Genomic DNA, 17,808 nt, shown 5'->3' with positions numbered 1-17,808 from the left:
TGAGAAAATGGAAGCTTCGAGCAGTTAGTAACTTGCCCAAGGTCACACAGCTGGGAAATCGAAATAAGACTTGGAGCCAGATCTTTTCGACTCCAAGGTTCATGCCAACAAAGTAAGGGCTGCCCTCTGGAAGCACAGTCGTGAGTTTCTCACTGACCTTACAGATATGGAGTACTGCCCTAACAGAAAAAAAACGGCAGTGGTGGGAAGCTGAAAAGGAGATGGAGAAATGAAGGCTGATGTATATCAATTAATCTGTAATAAATAACACATTGCTCAGAGATACCCAAAGCATAGAATTACGTGTTTGGAGGATGATTTAGTCTGACTACTTAATTTATAGATGAGGAAACTGAGAACCAGAGAAGGGGAGTGAGCTGCAAATACTCATGGTGATTTCAGAAAGCAATGATACTGGCTTCAGCTGGACAAATAATACATGTACCTATTATTAACGGGCACGCTTATTACAGTCTGTGTCTACACCTTTCTGTACCCTGAACTTCCTCCTTCCTGCCTTGGAGCATGTGACTTGGATCACCGTCCACATCCCTCTTTCCAATCCCACAGGACCCAGCCCAACTCTCTTAGTCCCTGAAGACCTTTACTTGGTTTCTTAAGCTTCCAGAACTACAGAGTATTAAGCTACAGCCCAGGTTCAAAGTATAGAAGCTGTAGGGAGGGATCAACAAATTACAGACTGCTGGCCAAACCAAGCCTGCCACCTGTTTTTATAAAGTTTTGTTGGAATTCTGCCGTGTTCATTTGTTTGCGGCTGCTTTAAAGGCCTGGCAGTCTACTTCTGAAAGATCACAGCCACTGAAAACCCTACAGAGTACAGCTCTACTCTGAAACACATGGGGTTGCCCTGAGTCGAAATTGACTCCATGGCAACTTTTTTTTTTTATTGTCTGCTTTGGGGCTACAATGGCAGAGTTGAGTACTTGCCACAGAGATGGTATGGCCCGCCAAGACTGAAATAGTTACCCTCTGGCCCTTTACAAATACGTTTATTGACTCCTCTCATAGAAGAGCCAGTCGCTGTCAGACCTCTAAAGCCGGACCACCTCAAATCTACCCTTCCACATTCCTGAGCTTCTGCTGTTAAGGTTGGGCTCAGTGAGAGTAAGCAGAGGAAAGAGAGGTGACTTATGGTCAGCAAGTTTTTTCAGGTACCTTCATCGGTAACTCTTAATACATAGACACCTCAAAGATTGTTTATTCAGATAAGCTCTGCATTTTCCCCTAGTCAGTCTTCAGACTACTCAGTTGCTCAAATCAAACATTTATTTTGTGTGTTCTTTACCTGCCACGTCTAATCCATCACCAGGCCCCATTAGTTTTCCAGAATACACCCTGAAGCTGTCCTCCTCTCTCCATCTCCATCCCTCCCCACCAACCCCAGTCCAGGCCCCATGGTCATCTTGGGCCTGGACTGCTGCGGGGGCCCAGCACTGATCTCTGCTGGTTCTGTTGCCATACCAACCCATCTGTTCTTCACACAGGGGCAAACTCCTCTCTTCTAACTTATCACTCTCTTTATTTCCTTCTTATCAGTTCTTATAGTCTGTCCTGTTCTTGCTTACTTATTGTTATGCAAATAATGTGCCTGTTCTACGTTTTCTTTTGCCAACTGTGCCCTCTTTTGTGAGGTATTTTCATAAGCGCTCTATGCTAATTTTTCTACTGCAACTAGTAAAAAAGTTAGCATATTACGTTTACAAAAATACCTGGGGTGGGGGAGGATGTGGTTAGCAAAAAAGAAAATGGACTTATCCCTCAAAAGTGGTGAGAAGAAAAAAAGTGTCCTAAGCCAGTGTTTACAATGCATGCTTTTTTGACTGAGATTCTTAGTAAGAAGTGTATTTTACCTTCTGATCCAGTGTTGTTGTTAGATGTTGTTGACTCGGTTCCAACTCATAGTGACCCTTTCTACAACAGAACAAAATGCTGCCAGGTCTTGTGCCATCGTCACAGTCATTGCTATGTTGCAGCCATTGTTGCAGCCACTGTCAGTCTATCTCATTGAGGGTCTTCCTCTTTATTGCTAATCCTCTCCTTTACCAAATATGATGTCCTTCTCCAGGGACTGGTCCCTCCTTATAACATGTCCAAAGCGCTTGAGATGAAGTCTCACCATCCTTGCTTCTAAGGAGCATTCTGGCTGTACTTTCAGACAAATTTGTTCGTTCTTCTGACAGTCCACAGCCTATTCAGTATTCTTTGCCAACACCACAATTCAAAGATGTCAGTTCTTTGGTCTTCCTCATTCATTGTTCAGCTTTTGTGCCTGGCTTGGGTCAGGCACACCTTAGTCCTTAAAGTGACATTTTTGGTTTTGAACACTTTATAAGAGGTCTTTTGCAGCAGATTTGCCCAGTGCATTGTCATTTGATGTCTTGACTATTGCTTCCATGGGCATCGATGTGGATCCAAGTAAAATGAAATTCCTGACAACTTCAATATTTTCTCTGTTTATCATGATATTGCCTGTTGGTCCAGTTGTGAGGATTTTTGTTTTCTTTATTGAGGTCTAATCCATACTGAAGGCTGTAGTCGTTGATCTTCAAGTCCTCTGCACTTTGAGCAAGCAAGGTTGTGTCATCTGCATAAGGCAGGTTGTTAATGAGACTTCCAGCAACCTTGATGCCACATTTTTCTTCATATAGTTCAGCTTCTCGGATTATTTGCTCCGCATACAGATGGAGTAAGTATGGTGAAAGGATACAACTCTGACACACACCTTCCTGATTTTAAACCGACTGCCTCTTGGTCTGTGTACAGGTTCCAAATGAGCACAATTAAGTCTTCTGAAATTCTCATTCTTTGAAATGTTAACCATAATTTGTTACGATCCACAGAGTTGAATGCCTTTGCATAGTCAATAAAACACAGGTAAACATCCTTCTGGTATTCTCTGCTTTCAGCCAAGATCCATCTGACATCAGCAATGTCCTTGTCGTCGTCTGAATCTGGCTTGAATTTCTGGCAGTTCCCTGTCCCATGTAATGCTGCAACCACTTTTGAATAACCTTTAGCAAAACTTCACTTGCGTGTAATATTAATGACATCGTTTGATAATTTCCGCATTCTGTTGGATCACCTTTCTTTGGAATGGGAACAAGTATGGATCTCTTCCAGTTGGTTGGCCAGGTATCTGTCTTTCAGATTTCTTGAAATGGATAGTCTGTCAATTCCTGGAGCCTTGTTTTTCACTAGTGCCTTCAGTGCTGCTTGGGCCTCTTCCTTCAGTACCATCCATTTTTCTTTTTTTAATTTAATTTTTATTGTGCTTTAAGGGAAAGTTTACAGATCAAGTCAGTCTCTCACATGAAAACTTATATACACCTTGCTACATACTCCAAATTGCTCTCCCTCTAATGAGACAGCCCGCTCCCTCCCTCCACTCTCTCTTTTCGTGTCCATTTCGCCAGCTTCTAACCCCTTTTACCCTCTCATCTCCCCTCCAGGGAGGAGATGCCAACGTAGTCTCAAGTGTCTGCCTGATCCAAGAAGTTCACTCCTGACCAGCATCTCTCTCCATCCCATTGTCCAGTCCAATCCCTATCTGAAGAGTTGGCTTTGGGAATGGTTCCTGTCTTGGGCCAACAGAAGGTCTGGGGGCCATGACCACCGGGGTCCTTCTAGTGTCAGATAGACCATTAAGTCTGGTCTTTTTAGGAGAATTTGGGATCTGCTCCCTTGGATTCTCTGTTGTGGTCCCTGTCAGGACAGTCATCGGTTGTAGCCGGGCACCATCTAGCTCTTATGGTCTCAGGCTGATGTAGTCTGTGGTTTATGTGGCCCTTTCTGTCTGTTAGGCTCGTAATTACCTTGTATCCTTGGTGTTCTTCAGTCTCCTTTGATCCAGGTGGGTTAAGACCAATTGATGCATCTCAGATGGCCGCTTGCTAGCGTTTAAGATCCTAGACACCTCTCTCCAAGGTGGGATGCAGAATGTTTTCTTAATAGATTTTATTATGCCAATTGACTTAGGTGTCCCCCGAAACCATGGTCCCCAAACCCCCGCCCCTGCTACGCTGACCTTCGAAGCATTCATTTTATACTGGAAACTTCTTTGCTTTGGGTTTAGTCCAGTTATGCTGACCTCACCTGTATTGTGTGTTGTCTTTCCCGTCACCTAAAGTAGTTCTTCTCTGCTATCTAATTAGTGGGAAGCTCTGGTGGTGTAGTGGTTAAGTGCTACGACTGCTAACCAAAAGGTCAGCAGTCCGAATCCTCTAGGTGCTCCTTGGAAACTCTATGGGGCAGTTCTACTCTGCCTTATAGAGTTGCTATGAGTCGGAATCGATTTGACAGCAACGAGTTTGTTTTTAAATGCTTTAGACCAGGGGTCAGAAAACTTTTTCTGTGTGGAGTCTCTATGGTAACTACTCAGCTGTGCCCCTGTAGCACAAAAGTAGCCATAGGGTCGCTACGAGTCGGAATCGACTTGACGGCAGTGGGTTTGGTTTTTTTTGTTTATCTAATTGGTGAATACCCCTCTCCCACCCTCCCTTCCTCCCCGCTCTCGTAACCATCAAAGAATATTCTCCTCTCTGTTTAAACTATTTCTTGAGTTCTTATAATAGTGGTCTTCTACAGTATTTGTCCTTTTGCAACTGACTAATTTCACTCAGCATAATGCCTTCCAGATTCGTCCATGGTATGAAATGTTTCACAGATTTGTCACTATTCTTTATCGATGCGTAGTATTCCATTGTGTGAATATACCACAATTTATTTATCCATTCATCTGTTGATGGGCACCTTGGTTGCTTCCATCTTTTTGCTATTGTAAACAGTGCTTCAGTGAACATAGGTGTGCATATATTTGTTCATGTAAAGGCTCTTATTTTTCTAGGATATATTTCAAAGAGTGGGATTGCTGGATTGTATGGTAGTTCTATTTCTAGCTTTTTAAGGAACCGCCAAATCGATTTCCAAAGTTGTTGTACCATTTTACATTCCCACCAGCAGTATATAAGTGTCCCAGTCTCTCCACAGCCTCTCCAACATTTATTGTTTTGTGTTTTTTGGATTAATGCCAACCTTGTTGGAGTGAGATGAAATCTCATTGTTTTGATTTGCATTTCTCTAGTGGCTAATAATCGTGAGCATTCCCTCATGTATCTGTTAGCTACCTGAATGTCTTCTTTAGTGAAGTATCTGTTCATATCCTTTGCCCATTTTTTTAATTGGGTTATTTGTCTTTTTGCAGTTGAGTTTTTGCAGTATCATGTAGATTTTAGAGGTCAGGCGCTGATCGGAAATGTCAGCTAAAAACTCTTTCCCAGTCTGTAGGTAATCTTTTTATTCTTTTGGTGAACTCTTTGGAAGTACCATCCATTCTGGATCATATGCTACCTTCTGGAATGGTTGAACATTAACTAACTCTTTTTGGTGCATTGACTCTGCTATATTCCTTCCATCTTCTTTTGTTGCTTCCTGAGTCGTTCAGTATTCTGCCCATAGAATCCTTCAGTATTGCAACTCGAGACTTGAATTTTTTCTTCAGTTCTTTCAGCTTGAGAAATGCCAAGTGTATTCTTCCCTTTTGGTTTTCTAACTCCAGGTCTTTGCACATTTCATTATAATACTTCGTCTTCTCGAGCTGCCCTTTGAAATTTTCTGTTCAACTCTTCATCATTTGTTCCATTCGCTGTAGCTGCTCTGCATTGAGGAGCAAGTTTCGGAGTCTCTTCTGACATCCATTTGGTCTTTTTTTCTTTCCTGTCTTTTTAATAACCTTTTGCTTTCTTTATGTATGATGTCCTTGATGTCATCCCACACCTTCTCTGGTCTCTGATCAAAGACACATGTACATATACATACACACATACAATTTTCACAAAATACAACTTTTTTATGGTAATTTTGTATCCTGATATTGTATATTCTGTTCTATTCAATTCCATTTCATTCGATTGATACAAAGCTCTTTGTGACCTGTTAAATGGATTTCATGACCCATGAATGTATCATGGCTCATGTCTTGAAAAAAAAAAGGAATGTTTAAAATACGGCACTTGTTCCCAAGGAACTCACAACCCAAATGTGAAGACTTGATGTAGTGTGGACTGATAGGGCTGCAGTACTGGTCCAGAAGGGTTAGGGGAATATGGGAGATTAATGAGCCTGCAGAGACCACTACTCCATCTAGATGTCTTAGGAAATTACCGTTACCTTTAGAAGTTAGATGTAATTTAATTGTTAATGCTTAACGTTTTTTTTTTTCAACCTTTCTCAGAAGTCAGTTTTTTCTAGAATATAGAGTCTTCTTGTGTACCGGTGCTTTTACCACTAACAGGTTGTTCTCTATTATCTCCAGGTGCAGTTTAATTAAAAAAAAAAACAAGACCTCATCCATACTTTTTACTCATTTTTTTCCTGCTATTTTACAATAGTTTTTTCTGATATGTGTATTTTTAACATAAAAATGCGTCTTATTGGTGAAGATCTCTCTTCCTTTATTATTTAGAATTTCTTAACATCTGATGGTGTATGGCCCTCCCTGTTATTTCTGTTAAAAAAAAAAATCCATATTCTTGTCTTCTGACGTGATACAGATATTTCTGTAAAAGCTCTGACTCTCGAACTTATTACACACCTAGAATTGAGTTACATCCTCCTCTCCTCTGTTAGGGGGACATGAAATGTCATTTTTCCCAGCCTAAGAAACTTGAACATTCTATCCTTTGCGTATTTCCGTTTTTAAATTTTTCAAGTAAGCCTTTTTACTTTTCTGAACTGTTACATGAAACCAAAGAAAACACTTAAAAATGAGATGCAGCGCCACCTCCTTGCATGCTCCTGCCAAGCTCTGCACAGAACTCTCCAGTGCATAGCCATTGGCGGGATGGACAGTGTTCCCATGGGTGTGTCCTCAAGGTTTTTTTTTTTTTTTTTTGTCTTTTTTCTCTTTGTAATGCCCGCAATTCAAAGTACAGGCTGTAATGAAATTAGTCTCTGGTTTATAAAAGCTCATCTATGATTCCAGACATTTATTATTCTAAAATGCAGAGCTGTGGCTGGTAGGAGCCATTTGTTATGATCCAAAGCCTGGGAAAACATCTCTGATTAATGAATGTTGTGGAGTCCCTGGGTGGTGCAAACAGTTAACATGCTCGGCTGTTAACTGATAGGTTGCAGGTTAGAGTCCACCCAAAGACGCCTTGGAAGAAAAGCCTGGTAACCTACTTCTGAAAAATCATCCATTGAAATCAACTTGATGGCCATTGGTAACGAATGTTGTGATAAACCCAAGCAAGCCAAACCCAGTGCCATCAAGTCGATTCCGAATATTGTGATACCATCGTACATACTGACCAAGATTGTAATCCAACCTCTGCCTGATGATCACTGTGCAAAGACCTGAGAAAAGGAGAACTTCTAGCAGCTAGGTTGTTACAAGCCTGTGATGCAGGCTCTTGAGTAAGGAAGAAGTTACAGTGGAGGTTGTATGGGGTGTGGGGGACATAGAATACGGAACTGATGAAAACAAAAGGGCATCTAAGAGTGTAGAAAAGGTCTTCTAAGTGAATTTGCTAAGCCAGGACCAACAGCACACAGACATCGGCTGCCATTTTGCTCCGTGCTTGCCACTTCAGTTCGCTGGAGGCCCTTGCGGTGGAGTTTAATGCTGCTTTTATGTAATTCTTTTATAAGTTTCCTGAAGCTTTGGGAAAATCAGATTTGGTTTAATGAAAGACATTGTATGGTCATCTACATTGGGTGTCTTAGAAAGGCGACGGCTTGTAGGTAGCATCACTGTTCTGGGTGCTTTCAATCACACTGTCTCTGGGTCTTGCTCAGTGTCTAAGGGGCCTGTGTTTTACCAGTGAGGCAGCTAAGACTTTCTGTGACACTACGATTTGTGCACCTCATATGCAGCCACCACCCGTCTGTCAGTGGAGATGTGTGTGTTACTATGATGCTAAACTGGTTTCAGCAGAGCTTCCAAATTTAAGACGGGCTAGGAGACTCTTTGGAAAATCAGCCAGTGAAAACGTATGGGTCACAATGGTTCAATCCACAGCCAACCATGGGGATAGTGCAGGACAGGGCAGCGTTTTGTTCCATTGTGCGTGGCATGAGTCAGGGCTGACTGAGGGCAGCTAACAATAACACACAGGAAAGGGCTGTTTTCCTCAGAGCTTCTGTTCTTTGCAGTACACCGCCTGCCCCTTTGCACCTGGACTGGTTACCTTATAAACCGTGCTGCACAATCCTCCAGTTCCATTCCGCTTAGTTTTTAAATAGTAATATAGTGCATCAACAAATACTTAGGTCAGGATTTGAAAAACCACATTCTTGGCTGCTGCTTCTTTCCCTAAGAGGGTCAGTTGACCTTCATTTCTTTGTCATATTTTTATTTGGTGAAAGATGAAATGGCCCCACCCTGAAAGCCGCCTTGGTGCAAACAAAAGCCATTAGGTTCCCAGGACTGAGCTAATCTCATTACAGAAATGAGAGGGTTGCCATGGGGCCACAGTCCGCTCACGGAGCTTAGACCTCTGGCTGGTTTGGAGCCATGGGTTCAAGGGAATCAGAAAGAGGGGTCCACCTGGCAGAGGATTCCACATGGATCCTTTGGTGGAGCCAGGCCCAGGACCCTTACTCTGGAGGCGCTTACTCCTTTTGTGGTTTTGTTTTATGTTATCCAAATATGGTTGTTACTCGTCTCCACCCCCTTGCCTCTCCACTCCCTCTTAGAATTTGGCTTTCTTCTAAAAAGCGTGCTGCACACCCTTTTTTCCAAAAGGAAAAGACGGAGTCCTAGGGTGGGTTATTTGGTGGCCTGCCTGCTTGACTTGGAAAGTCTCATCAGCCTCCTGAACTATTCTGGGCTTGAAAATGTATGTATGGAAAGAATGGCCATGTGAGGATGTTAGATTTTCCAAGTTGAAATCTTTTGTTTCTTTAAACATCTGGGTGATTAAACTGGGAACTTTGATGCCTCGCATGGAAAGGTCAGCCTGACTTGGACTTTTGTCAGTGCCCAGGCCTGCACTGGAGGTAGGTGACTGGGTGGTCAGAGGTTCCAGGCACTGAACATGGCTTTGAGCAATTCCCATACTCTCAGTGCACCAGAAAGAGTTCCTTCTAGTTGCACTGCTTGCTTATAATGTTGGTAGTGAAGTGTTTCAGAGGAACGCTGATGGCGCAACAGGTAAGCACTTGGCTCTGAAAGGTTGTTGGTTCAAACCCATCCAGCAGCTCCGTGGGAGAAAGACCTTATGATCTGTTCCTATAAAAATTTCAGCTTAGAAAACCCTGTGGGGCAGCTCTACTCTGTCACATGGAGTCGCTGTGAGTTGAAAATGACTCGATGGCACCTAACAACAACAAAGTGTTATAGTGGGCTCTGTGAATAAGGTAAGAGTCCCTAGGTGGTGCAAACCCTTCATGAACTCAGCTGCTAAAGGTTGGGGGTTCGAGTTCACCTGGAGACACCTCAGAAGAAAGGCCTGGCAATCTACTTCCAAAAAAATCAGCCATTGTAAACCTTATGGAGCACAGTTCTACTCTGACACACATGGGATCGCCATGAGTTGGAGTTGATTTGACACAACTGTTGGGGGGTGTGTGTGTGTGTGTGTGAAGAAGGTTATCATTGCCAAATAACCATTTCGTGAACTGATGACTGAAATACAAAATCTTTAAAGCTTCTTTGGAGATTTTGGAGCCCTGGTGGCACAGTGGTTAAGAGCTTGGCTGCTAACCAAAAGGTATATTTTGCCCTGTAGGGTTGTTATGAGCCAGAATTGACTCGACGGCAACAGGTTTGGTTTAGAGATTTTAGGAATTAAGTATTTTTAGTTTCCTTCAGAGGGATTTTCTTGGCCTTTGTCTCCCCCCACCCATAGTTAAACAGTTTTATTGTTTGCTTTCTAAATGTCGGGGAACAGCGTCAGTCTTTCTGTACTACAGTAATTCTGAAAGTAAAGGAGTCAGTTGGCTGAGAGCAGGGGTGGGCGAGGGTTTGTGTATTTTAGCTTCGTTTCTCTCCAGATCGGCAAATATTTACAAATGACCTTATCAAATAGTTGGGGTCCATTTGGCCACTTGAAAGCGTGTGGTCAGAGCAGTGACTGCCCATAGGCTGGCTGCCAGGTCCGTGGGCCTCTTAGGGAGGACTTCAAGTTTTTTTTTTTTTTTGTAAAAAGCTGTTCACAGACCAAAAGCTGCCAGCTGAAAGTGGGCCTTAGAGGTGGGCTCCCTTACTCAATGGAACAGTTTTAGAAAATTTGCATTTTTAAGGTTGACTTCTAAAAATTGTACTTGTTGGGGCTGGAGCAGATAGATTGCCATGAAATCCAAAAAAATAAATAATGGCTTCTGGCTTAGGTTTACCATTGCTGCCTGGGTTCGTTTGTTTCTTGGGGAGGGTAATTAGAGAATCCACTCCAAGCTTAAATGTTGTTCTTTTATGGGTAAGTTCTGGGGGCGGGGGGTGGAGAGGGCAAGCAGATTACTTTTCCCTTTTTGTAAAATGGTACCAATGTGATATGGTTTAAAAACATAATTCTCTTATTTGTAAAGCAGATAAATTGTGAGGGTACCTCAGCCCTCTTTTTCTTTGAACATTTGACACCTGACAAATTTAAAGCTCATTTCTAGGAAAGAATACACTTGTTCTTCAAAATTGACACTGAAAGATAATGAAGGATTCTAATTTTCTTTTTGGGTAGTTAAGGAGCCCTGGATGTGCAGTCGTTTAGTGCTCAGCTGCCATCCCAAAGGTTGGCGGTTTGAACCCGCCCAGCGACTCCATGGGAGAAAGACCTAGAGATCTGCTTCCATAAAGATTACAGCCTAGGAAGCTCTATGGGGCAGCTCTCCTCTGTCCTGTAGGGCTCTATGAGTCGAAATTGTCTTGAAGGCACACAACAGCAATAGTATACGAAAATGACAGTATTATAGTATCTGTATAACCTGGTAATAACATATGTTCATGTTGTCTATCAAACTTAATACAAGTAAGACTGAAATGCATTTTATGGTGTACTGTTATCAGAGAACAATATTTAAGTCTGGCGAACAGTCAACAAATTAGTGAGAGCCTTTTAAAAAATAACTGGTATAATAGCTATACATATACTTACTGCAGAATACTTACTTTTGTATTTTTATTTTCTTTGCAGAGTATTGGGAAAGGGTCATTGTGGTGCATAGACCCAGAGTATAGACAGAATCTAATTCAGGCTTTGAAGAAGACACCTTACCACCCGTACTCGCCCGTGTTCAGTACACCTCCAACGTCTCCTCAGGCATATCAAAGGTAAACAATCAGACTTTTTTTTTTTTTTTCCAATCTACTGAAGTTGCATTATTCTGACAGAGAAGGGTGTGGAAATGAATTTTAACAGTCTGTATGAGATTTTAAAAATAACCGAAGATAAATGAGAAAGAAGTGAAGTCTTATTAGTAGGCGTCTCTGTTGTTTTATTTCCTATGAGCCTTACCGCTTTTGCTGATTTGAAGGAACGTGTTTCCACATGGCTTCGTGCTGGGTAAAATGACATCTTCCTGGGTAGAAACATTTACAAAGAAAAGTTGACAGCCTTACCGTCTCAGTCTGCCATGTCGTGTGGGGTCAGAAGGACAAGAAAGAGTGAAGCCAGCAATTCCATCTTCATATCATCTGACCAGTGTCTCTACAGGTGTTCTCTGAAGGACTCGCTCGATTGTTGTCCTTGCCGGTCTCCATGTGGATAGTGTTCCTGAGCAATGACTTTGTTGTGGTTACTCAGTGTTTGCCTCTTCAAGGAGAACAGGGGAGACTTCTGCCCTTCCACCCATGCCTATTTGTTTTGAGACAGTGAGGTCACGGGTGTCATTTTTACAAGGATATAATCTGAGGGGAAGATAAGTAGTCTGGTCACTTTCTGAAAAAGCCTGTTAACGTTCTATGCGAAAAAATAGCCACATGACATACAGCCAATTTTTTAAATTGATTTTTATCTATACTTGGTGCTTGGGTTTGAAATGCACCCCTTTCCCCGCCCCCCACAACCCTACAAGAAAAATTTCCAAAAATGTGTAAAAGTGTTGCTATTATAATCGCCCAGTCAAGAGAAACCACCCTTGGAAAGCTACTTTACGTCAGTTAGGAACAGCGTGATTTCATAAATAGATTTCAGTAGTTTTACATTCGACTTCATTGCCGGGTCTTTGCCTAGCCTGGTGTGTGTTCTGCAGGGGAGCACAAAGTGATCTTCTGAGATAGCATTAATGAAATTCTTGTGCATCTCCGCTGAGAAGCATTCCATCACAGGCCTAGACAATCAGTCTTCAGCCAGAGACCGGGAGGAACAGCTGGGCTCTCTGCGAAGACTGCTGTACGTCTGCTTTTGCTAGGCCATTAGCGTGAGGGTAGCCATAGTAACGGGAGCGTCTCCATAGTAACGCGTAGCCCAGACAGGTGCAGTTGCATCACAGGGCTGTTTGTTGCCTGGCAAAAGGACAGGCCATTAGTACTCAGATATATGCCGTTGCCTTAGAAACAAATAACCCTACATAGCAACTACAGTTGGTTTGAAAGTTTTTTTTTTTGTGTGTGTGTGTGTTTTTAAAGGTTGTACCAGCTTTTGTCTGTGTTCATAAAATCAGTGCATACCTACTTTATTGGAAATGACAACTTGAGGTCATATAGCTTTAGGAGATAAAATGGGATTTTTCCAAAGCAGCCGAGCCAACATTGTAGAAATGTCCAGAAGGACGGAGCTATATGCTTGGTTTTCTCCTGGTGGCTATAAGCCACTCCTAAAATGGAAGGAAACTGGGATTGGTGTGAAGGATTGCTGATAAACAGGGTTGGCTGGGGAGGATATGACACTAATTATTGAAAATATTTTCCTGATTCTCAGGTTTCTTTGTCTTTCTACTCCCCCCACCCCAAGCTCCACAAAATACCCTTCATTTCTGCTCTCAGTTTGTACCTCGGAAGTATTTCGTGTTTGTTTGCTTCTAGGAAGTTACAAACCTAAGTATTATTCCCTGGGTCCTATCACTGGTTCATTTAGACCAGTATTTTGTTGCCAGATTTGACCCCAAGGGAAAGGCAGCAGTTACTTAATGATCTGAAGGATTATGGCAGAGCTCTGGGGTTTGCAAGAGGAAGGCACCCTCCAGAGAGCTGGCCTAAGCTTAAAGACTTCATCTGATTTTTAACATATGCATGAAAATACTGACAAACCAGAGCTTTAGTTTTGAAAGGAATACTTCAAATCCTGCTCTGTGATCTCCTCTGTCAGTTGACTGAGGGGAAGAAAAAACTTTTCCTGTCTACCCATGCAGCTGCTTAGATCTCACCTCCGTAAAGGTCAGTGGTTGAGGGGTGAGATGACATATCGGGTTCTAGTGCTGCCTCTTCCATGTCTTTCTTAACTCTGTGAGAACGAGTCGCTTTCTGGGGACTGATCCCTTTATCTGAAAGCTTAGAGTGAGTTTCAGTATCTTGTAGTGTGTGAAATTGTACTGTTAGGTGCCGTTGCGTTGGTTCTGACTCATAGTGACCCTGTGTACGACAAAATGAAACACTGGCCAGTCCAGCGCTGTGTTAAATACTGTAAAAAAACAAAAACAAAAAGCCTTTTGCCTTTGAGTCAATTTTGACTCATAGTGAACCTATGTGTTACAGAGTAGAACGGCTCCATAGGGTTTTCTTGGCTAAAAAAAAAAAAAAAAAAAATTTTTTTTTTTTTAATCCTTACGGTAGCAGATTGCCAGGCCTTTCTCCCACCATGCCACAGGGTGGGTTCAAACCATCAACAGTTAGGCCAATTGCAAACTGCTCGCACCACCAAAAAAAAAAAAAAACAAAGCCACTGCCATCGAGTCGATTCCGACTCATAGCAACCCTATAGGGCAGAGTAGAACTGCCCCGTAGAGTTTCCAAGAAGCACCTGGTAAATTTGAACTGCCGACCTTTTGGTTAGCAACCATAGCTCTTAACCACTACGCCACGAGGGTTTTCTTGCATCACCCAAGGACCTTAAATACTGTAAGGATTTACAACATGTGTGTGACTTAAAATAACACAGTATATAGCTCAGTGCTAAGCCACGGGGCCACTTGTTGATATGACTAGGGAGGATGGACTTGGGACAAAGTGAATTATGACACAGGGACCAAAAATGCCAAATTGACATCATCTGGTTGGGTTGTCTGTGAGGGAGGGACTCGCCTGTCGGCCCCTCTCAGAGCTGCCTGAGGGACACCTGAGAAGTGCTTGCCTTTCACGGAGCTGGTACTTAGCATGCTGAAGAAGATGGTGATTATACAAGATGGGCGGTTATTGCTAGGACTTGCAGGTGTGCTTGGCAAATAGGTTCGGAGCTGAGGTGCAGGTGGCTGCAAACCCTGCAGGGAAAAAAGAGGCGTCTGAAAACACACCCCCAGACCTCGTTCGAGTCCAAATATAATGCTAACTATTGCGATATGTCGACTTGTGCCTTTGTTTGCAAATACGGATGTTTGTTAGAATGTTCAGCTATATCTGCTTCTTTTTCTTTTTTTCTCGTGAGATGCAGTAAAAGCTGTATTGTGAGATAATTTTTCCTTGTGGTATATATACGTATATATAAAACTTTGCCATTTTAACCATTTTAAGTGTACAATTTCGTGGCATTAATTACATTCACCATGTCGTGCACCCATCATACACTTGCTTCTTTTGACGTCAAATGTGGGGATTGTTTTTAATTGAAATGCAAAGCTCTATGACATTAGCCTTTCTCGTAAGTAAGGCATTATTGCTGATAAAAATATGGAGAAGCAGAAAGCAATGTGTTCAAGAAATAAAATGATGACGGTATGTCAGGGATGCAGGAGCCAGCCTGAAAGAGCTCCCAAGAGCCAAAGCTGGGAAACTTTAAGCAACAAAATAAATAACATAGTATTGGATTGTAACCCAAAATATGAAATAAATGTCTGTGAATCCATATTGATATAAATAGATGAATGAGTAAATAATAAATGCGAGAAGAGACAAATTTCTCTTTCAGAAAATTTCCGAATAGTTTATGTAGATTATCCAGGGAGGTGGAGTTTAACTCCCCCCCTCCACCAACGATGAGGGGAAAAAAAAAATCAAACATGTTGCCTTCAAGTAGATTCCGATGCATAGTGACCCTATAGGACAGAGTAGAACTGCCCCATAGGATTTCCAAGGAGCACCTGGTAGATTCAAACTGCTGACCTTTTCGTTAGCAGCCATTGCTCTTAACCGCTATGCCACCAGGGTTTCCTTGATGATGAGGGCTGTGTTTAATGACTTGTTCTCAAAGAGTGAAGTTTGGAAAGGGGCAGAAAAGTAAGTTTACAATGAGGAAACCTGGCCACTGCTATCTCAGTCAGCTAATGAAGGCTAACATCATGAGGGGCTCCAGGCTGATAGTACCTACCCTGCTGTGAACCCCTGGGAAGAACATTTCATCTCTGTGTTCTTCCCTCTAAAACCTATAACCACAGTCCTGTCAACGAGGGAAACATCAGACACACCCAAATTGAGGGATGTTCTCTGGGTGGTACAAACGATTAGTTCAGTTCACTGGGCTTCCAGTGGACAGGTGGATGGTTGGAGTCTGCCTGGAAGGAAATTAGAAGAAATTCCTGGCATTCTACTTCCCAAAAGGCAGCCATTGAAAACCCTATGGAGCACAGTTCTACCCTGACATGTGAGGTCGCCATGGGTCGGATTTGACTCTACGGCACCTGGCTTTTTTTTAACCTGATCAGCACTCGGAGCTGTCAGGGTCACCAGAAACAAGGACAGTCTGAGAATCTGTCATAGACCAGAAGAAGCTAAGGTAAATGTGTTATATGGGATCCTGGAACAGAAAAAGGGTGTCAGGGAAAAACTAGTCAAATATGAATAAGTGATGGAGTTTAGTTAATAGTCAAGTACCGATGTTGGCTCCCTAGTAGTGACAGAGGTACCCTAGGAAGGTAAGATGTCAGCAAGAGGGGAAACTGGGTGAGGGGGTAGGGGAACTCTCTGTTCTGTCTTTGCAACCTTTCTGTTTAAAAATAACAACAAAAGCAATCCCCAAATCACAGAAGAGTTGAGCTCATCAATTTTAACTATGCAAACCATTTTGGGTATAATGAACAGTAAAATCCCTGCATGGCTGAGCAGTTGCTTGACCCACGTTAGTGTCTGTCTCTGTCATGGTTTCTATACATTTGAAGAGCTCATGATGAGACAGGGGTGGAAGGGGTGTCTTGCTTTTATCTCTTTCCCTGCAGGCTCTTCTAAGCTGCACGAGAGGTGTCACTGTGATTTGAATACCACAGTTCTTGGGACTTTCTTCATTTTTCTGAAATCGCACTCACCCCTGCTTTGTAGGGTTCCCATGGCCAAGCTCAGGGAACGAGTTGACAAAGCCAACCCAGCTTGCATAAAGACTCAAACCTCAAACCTTTGTTAAGGAGGCCTGCTTGTGGCCTTCAGACTCTAGACCTGGAAAGGGGAACAACAACAACAAAAAAAAAAACCTGTTGCCGTGGAGTCAATTCCGATTCATGGAGACCCTATAGTACAGAGTAAAACTACCCCCACAGAGTTTCCAAGGAGCCCCTGGTGGATTCGAACGGCTGACCTTTTGGTTAGCGGCCGTAGTTCTTAACCACTATGCAACCAGGGTTTACTCGCAAGGGGAGGAATGGTATATTTGAGTTTTTGTCCAGAACCTTTTAGGCAAGTCCTGTCACCTGTCTTTGTTTTAGCGAGTAGGTTGCCTGTGCTTCTCCTACCTAAACGTGAGATTTCTTGTTAAAGGAGATGCATGTTTTTAATGCTTTTGTTGTGGCGTCACGGAGGCAGTTTCACTGAAACAAAAAACCAAACCTTTTGCGGTCGAGCCGATTCCGACTCATAGCGACGCCATAGGAAAGAGTAGAACTGCCCCATAGAGTTTCCAAGGAGCGCCTGGTGGATTTGAACTGCCGACCTTTTTGGTTAGCAGCCGTACCACTTAACCATTACGCCACCAAGGTTTCTGTCGGTTTCACTAGATATTGCCAAATTGCTGTCCAATTTTACACTCTGTTCCAGTTTATACACCCACCAGCTTTTTAGGAAATTCCCATTTTTTAACTCTTCTCAAGGTCTGATGTTAAATAAAAAGAAAAACTTGAATCAAAAAGAAAAGGTCATGAGTGGGTGACTTTAACTTTTGTGATCTTGATACTACAGGCAGTCCTGGGTTATAAACCTCTGAAGGCCTAGCTTACAGATAACTCCTGCTTGCTCTTTAATGTTATGTAAATTTGCCCTGACTTTGAAAAGATTCAACCAATCCCTACTCAGAACAAAAGTCTCCATCACAATCACCTTCACAACGCAGCTTTTACATCATTGAAAAGTATTCCAGCCTTTTCTTGCGCTGAAAACCAAAAAAGTAAGGCTAAATAGGAACCATATGCACCTGTTCCTACTTACCTACAAATTTGTTCGTAACCCGGGGACCACCTGTATTTTATGTTGTTGTTAGGTGCCGTGGAGTTAGATACAACTCATATCACCCTTGTGCACAACAGAGTGAAACACTGCCTGGTGCTGCGTCATCCTCACAGTGATTGCTGTGTTTGAAGCCATTGTTGCTGCCACTGTGTCAGTCCATCTTGTTGAGGGTCTTCCTCTTTTTTGCTGACCTCTCTGCTTTACCAAGCATGATGTCCTTCTCCAGGGATGAGTCACTTCTGATAACATGTCCAAAGTACGTGAGATGAAGTCTCACCACCCTTATTTCCAGGGAGCACTCTGGCTGTACTTCTTTCAAGACAGATTTTTTCATTCTT

The 17,808-nt window shown here is 42.6% G+C and overlaps 1 protein-coding gene across 13 annotated transcripts in view; it reads left to right on the top strand.

The window, feature by feature from the left end:
• The window catches only part of FOXN3 (forkhead box N3), a 460,304-nt gene that overhangs the window by 255,173 nt on the left and 187,323 nt on the right, over positions 1–17,808 (top strand). For all 13 annotated transcript variants that reach the window (XM_003408814.4, XM_064292850.1, XM_023546473.2 and 10 more), the window contains one exon: positions 11,148–11,284. In XM_003408814.4, the coding sequence (XP_003408862.1) occupies positions 11,148–11,284 (137 nt within the window). The remainder of the gene's footprint in view (positions 1–11,147; positions 11,285–17,808) is intronic.

Source organism: Loxodonta africana, chromosome 10, assembly GCF_030014295.1.
Source record: "Loxodonta africana isolate mLoxAfr1 chromosome 10, mLoxAfr1.hap2, whole genome shotgun sequence".
NCBI lineage: Eukaryota > Metazoa > Chordata > Mammalia > Proboscidea > Elephantidae > Loxodonta > Loxodonta africana.
This window is presented reverse-complemented; position numbering and strand designations above follow the sequence as displayed.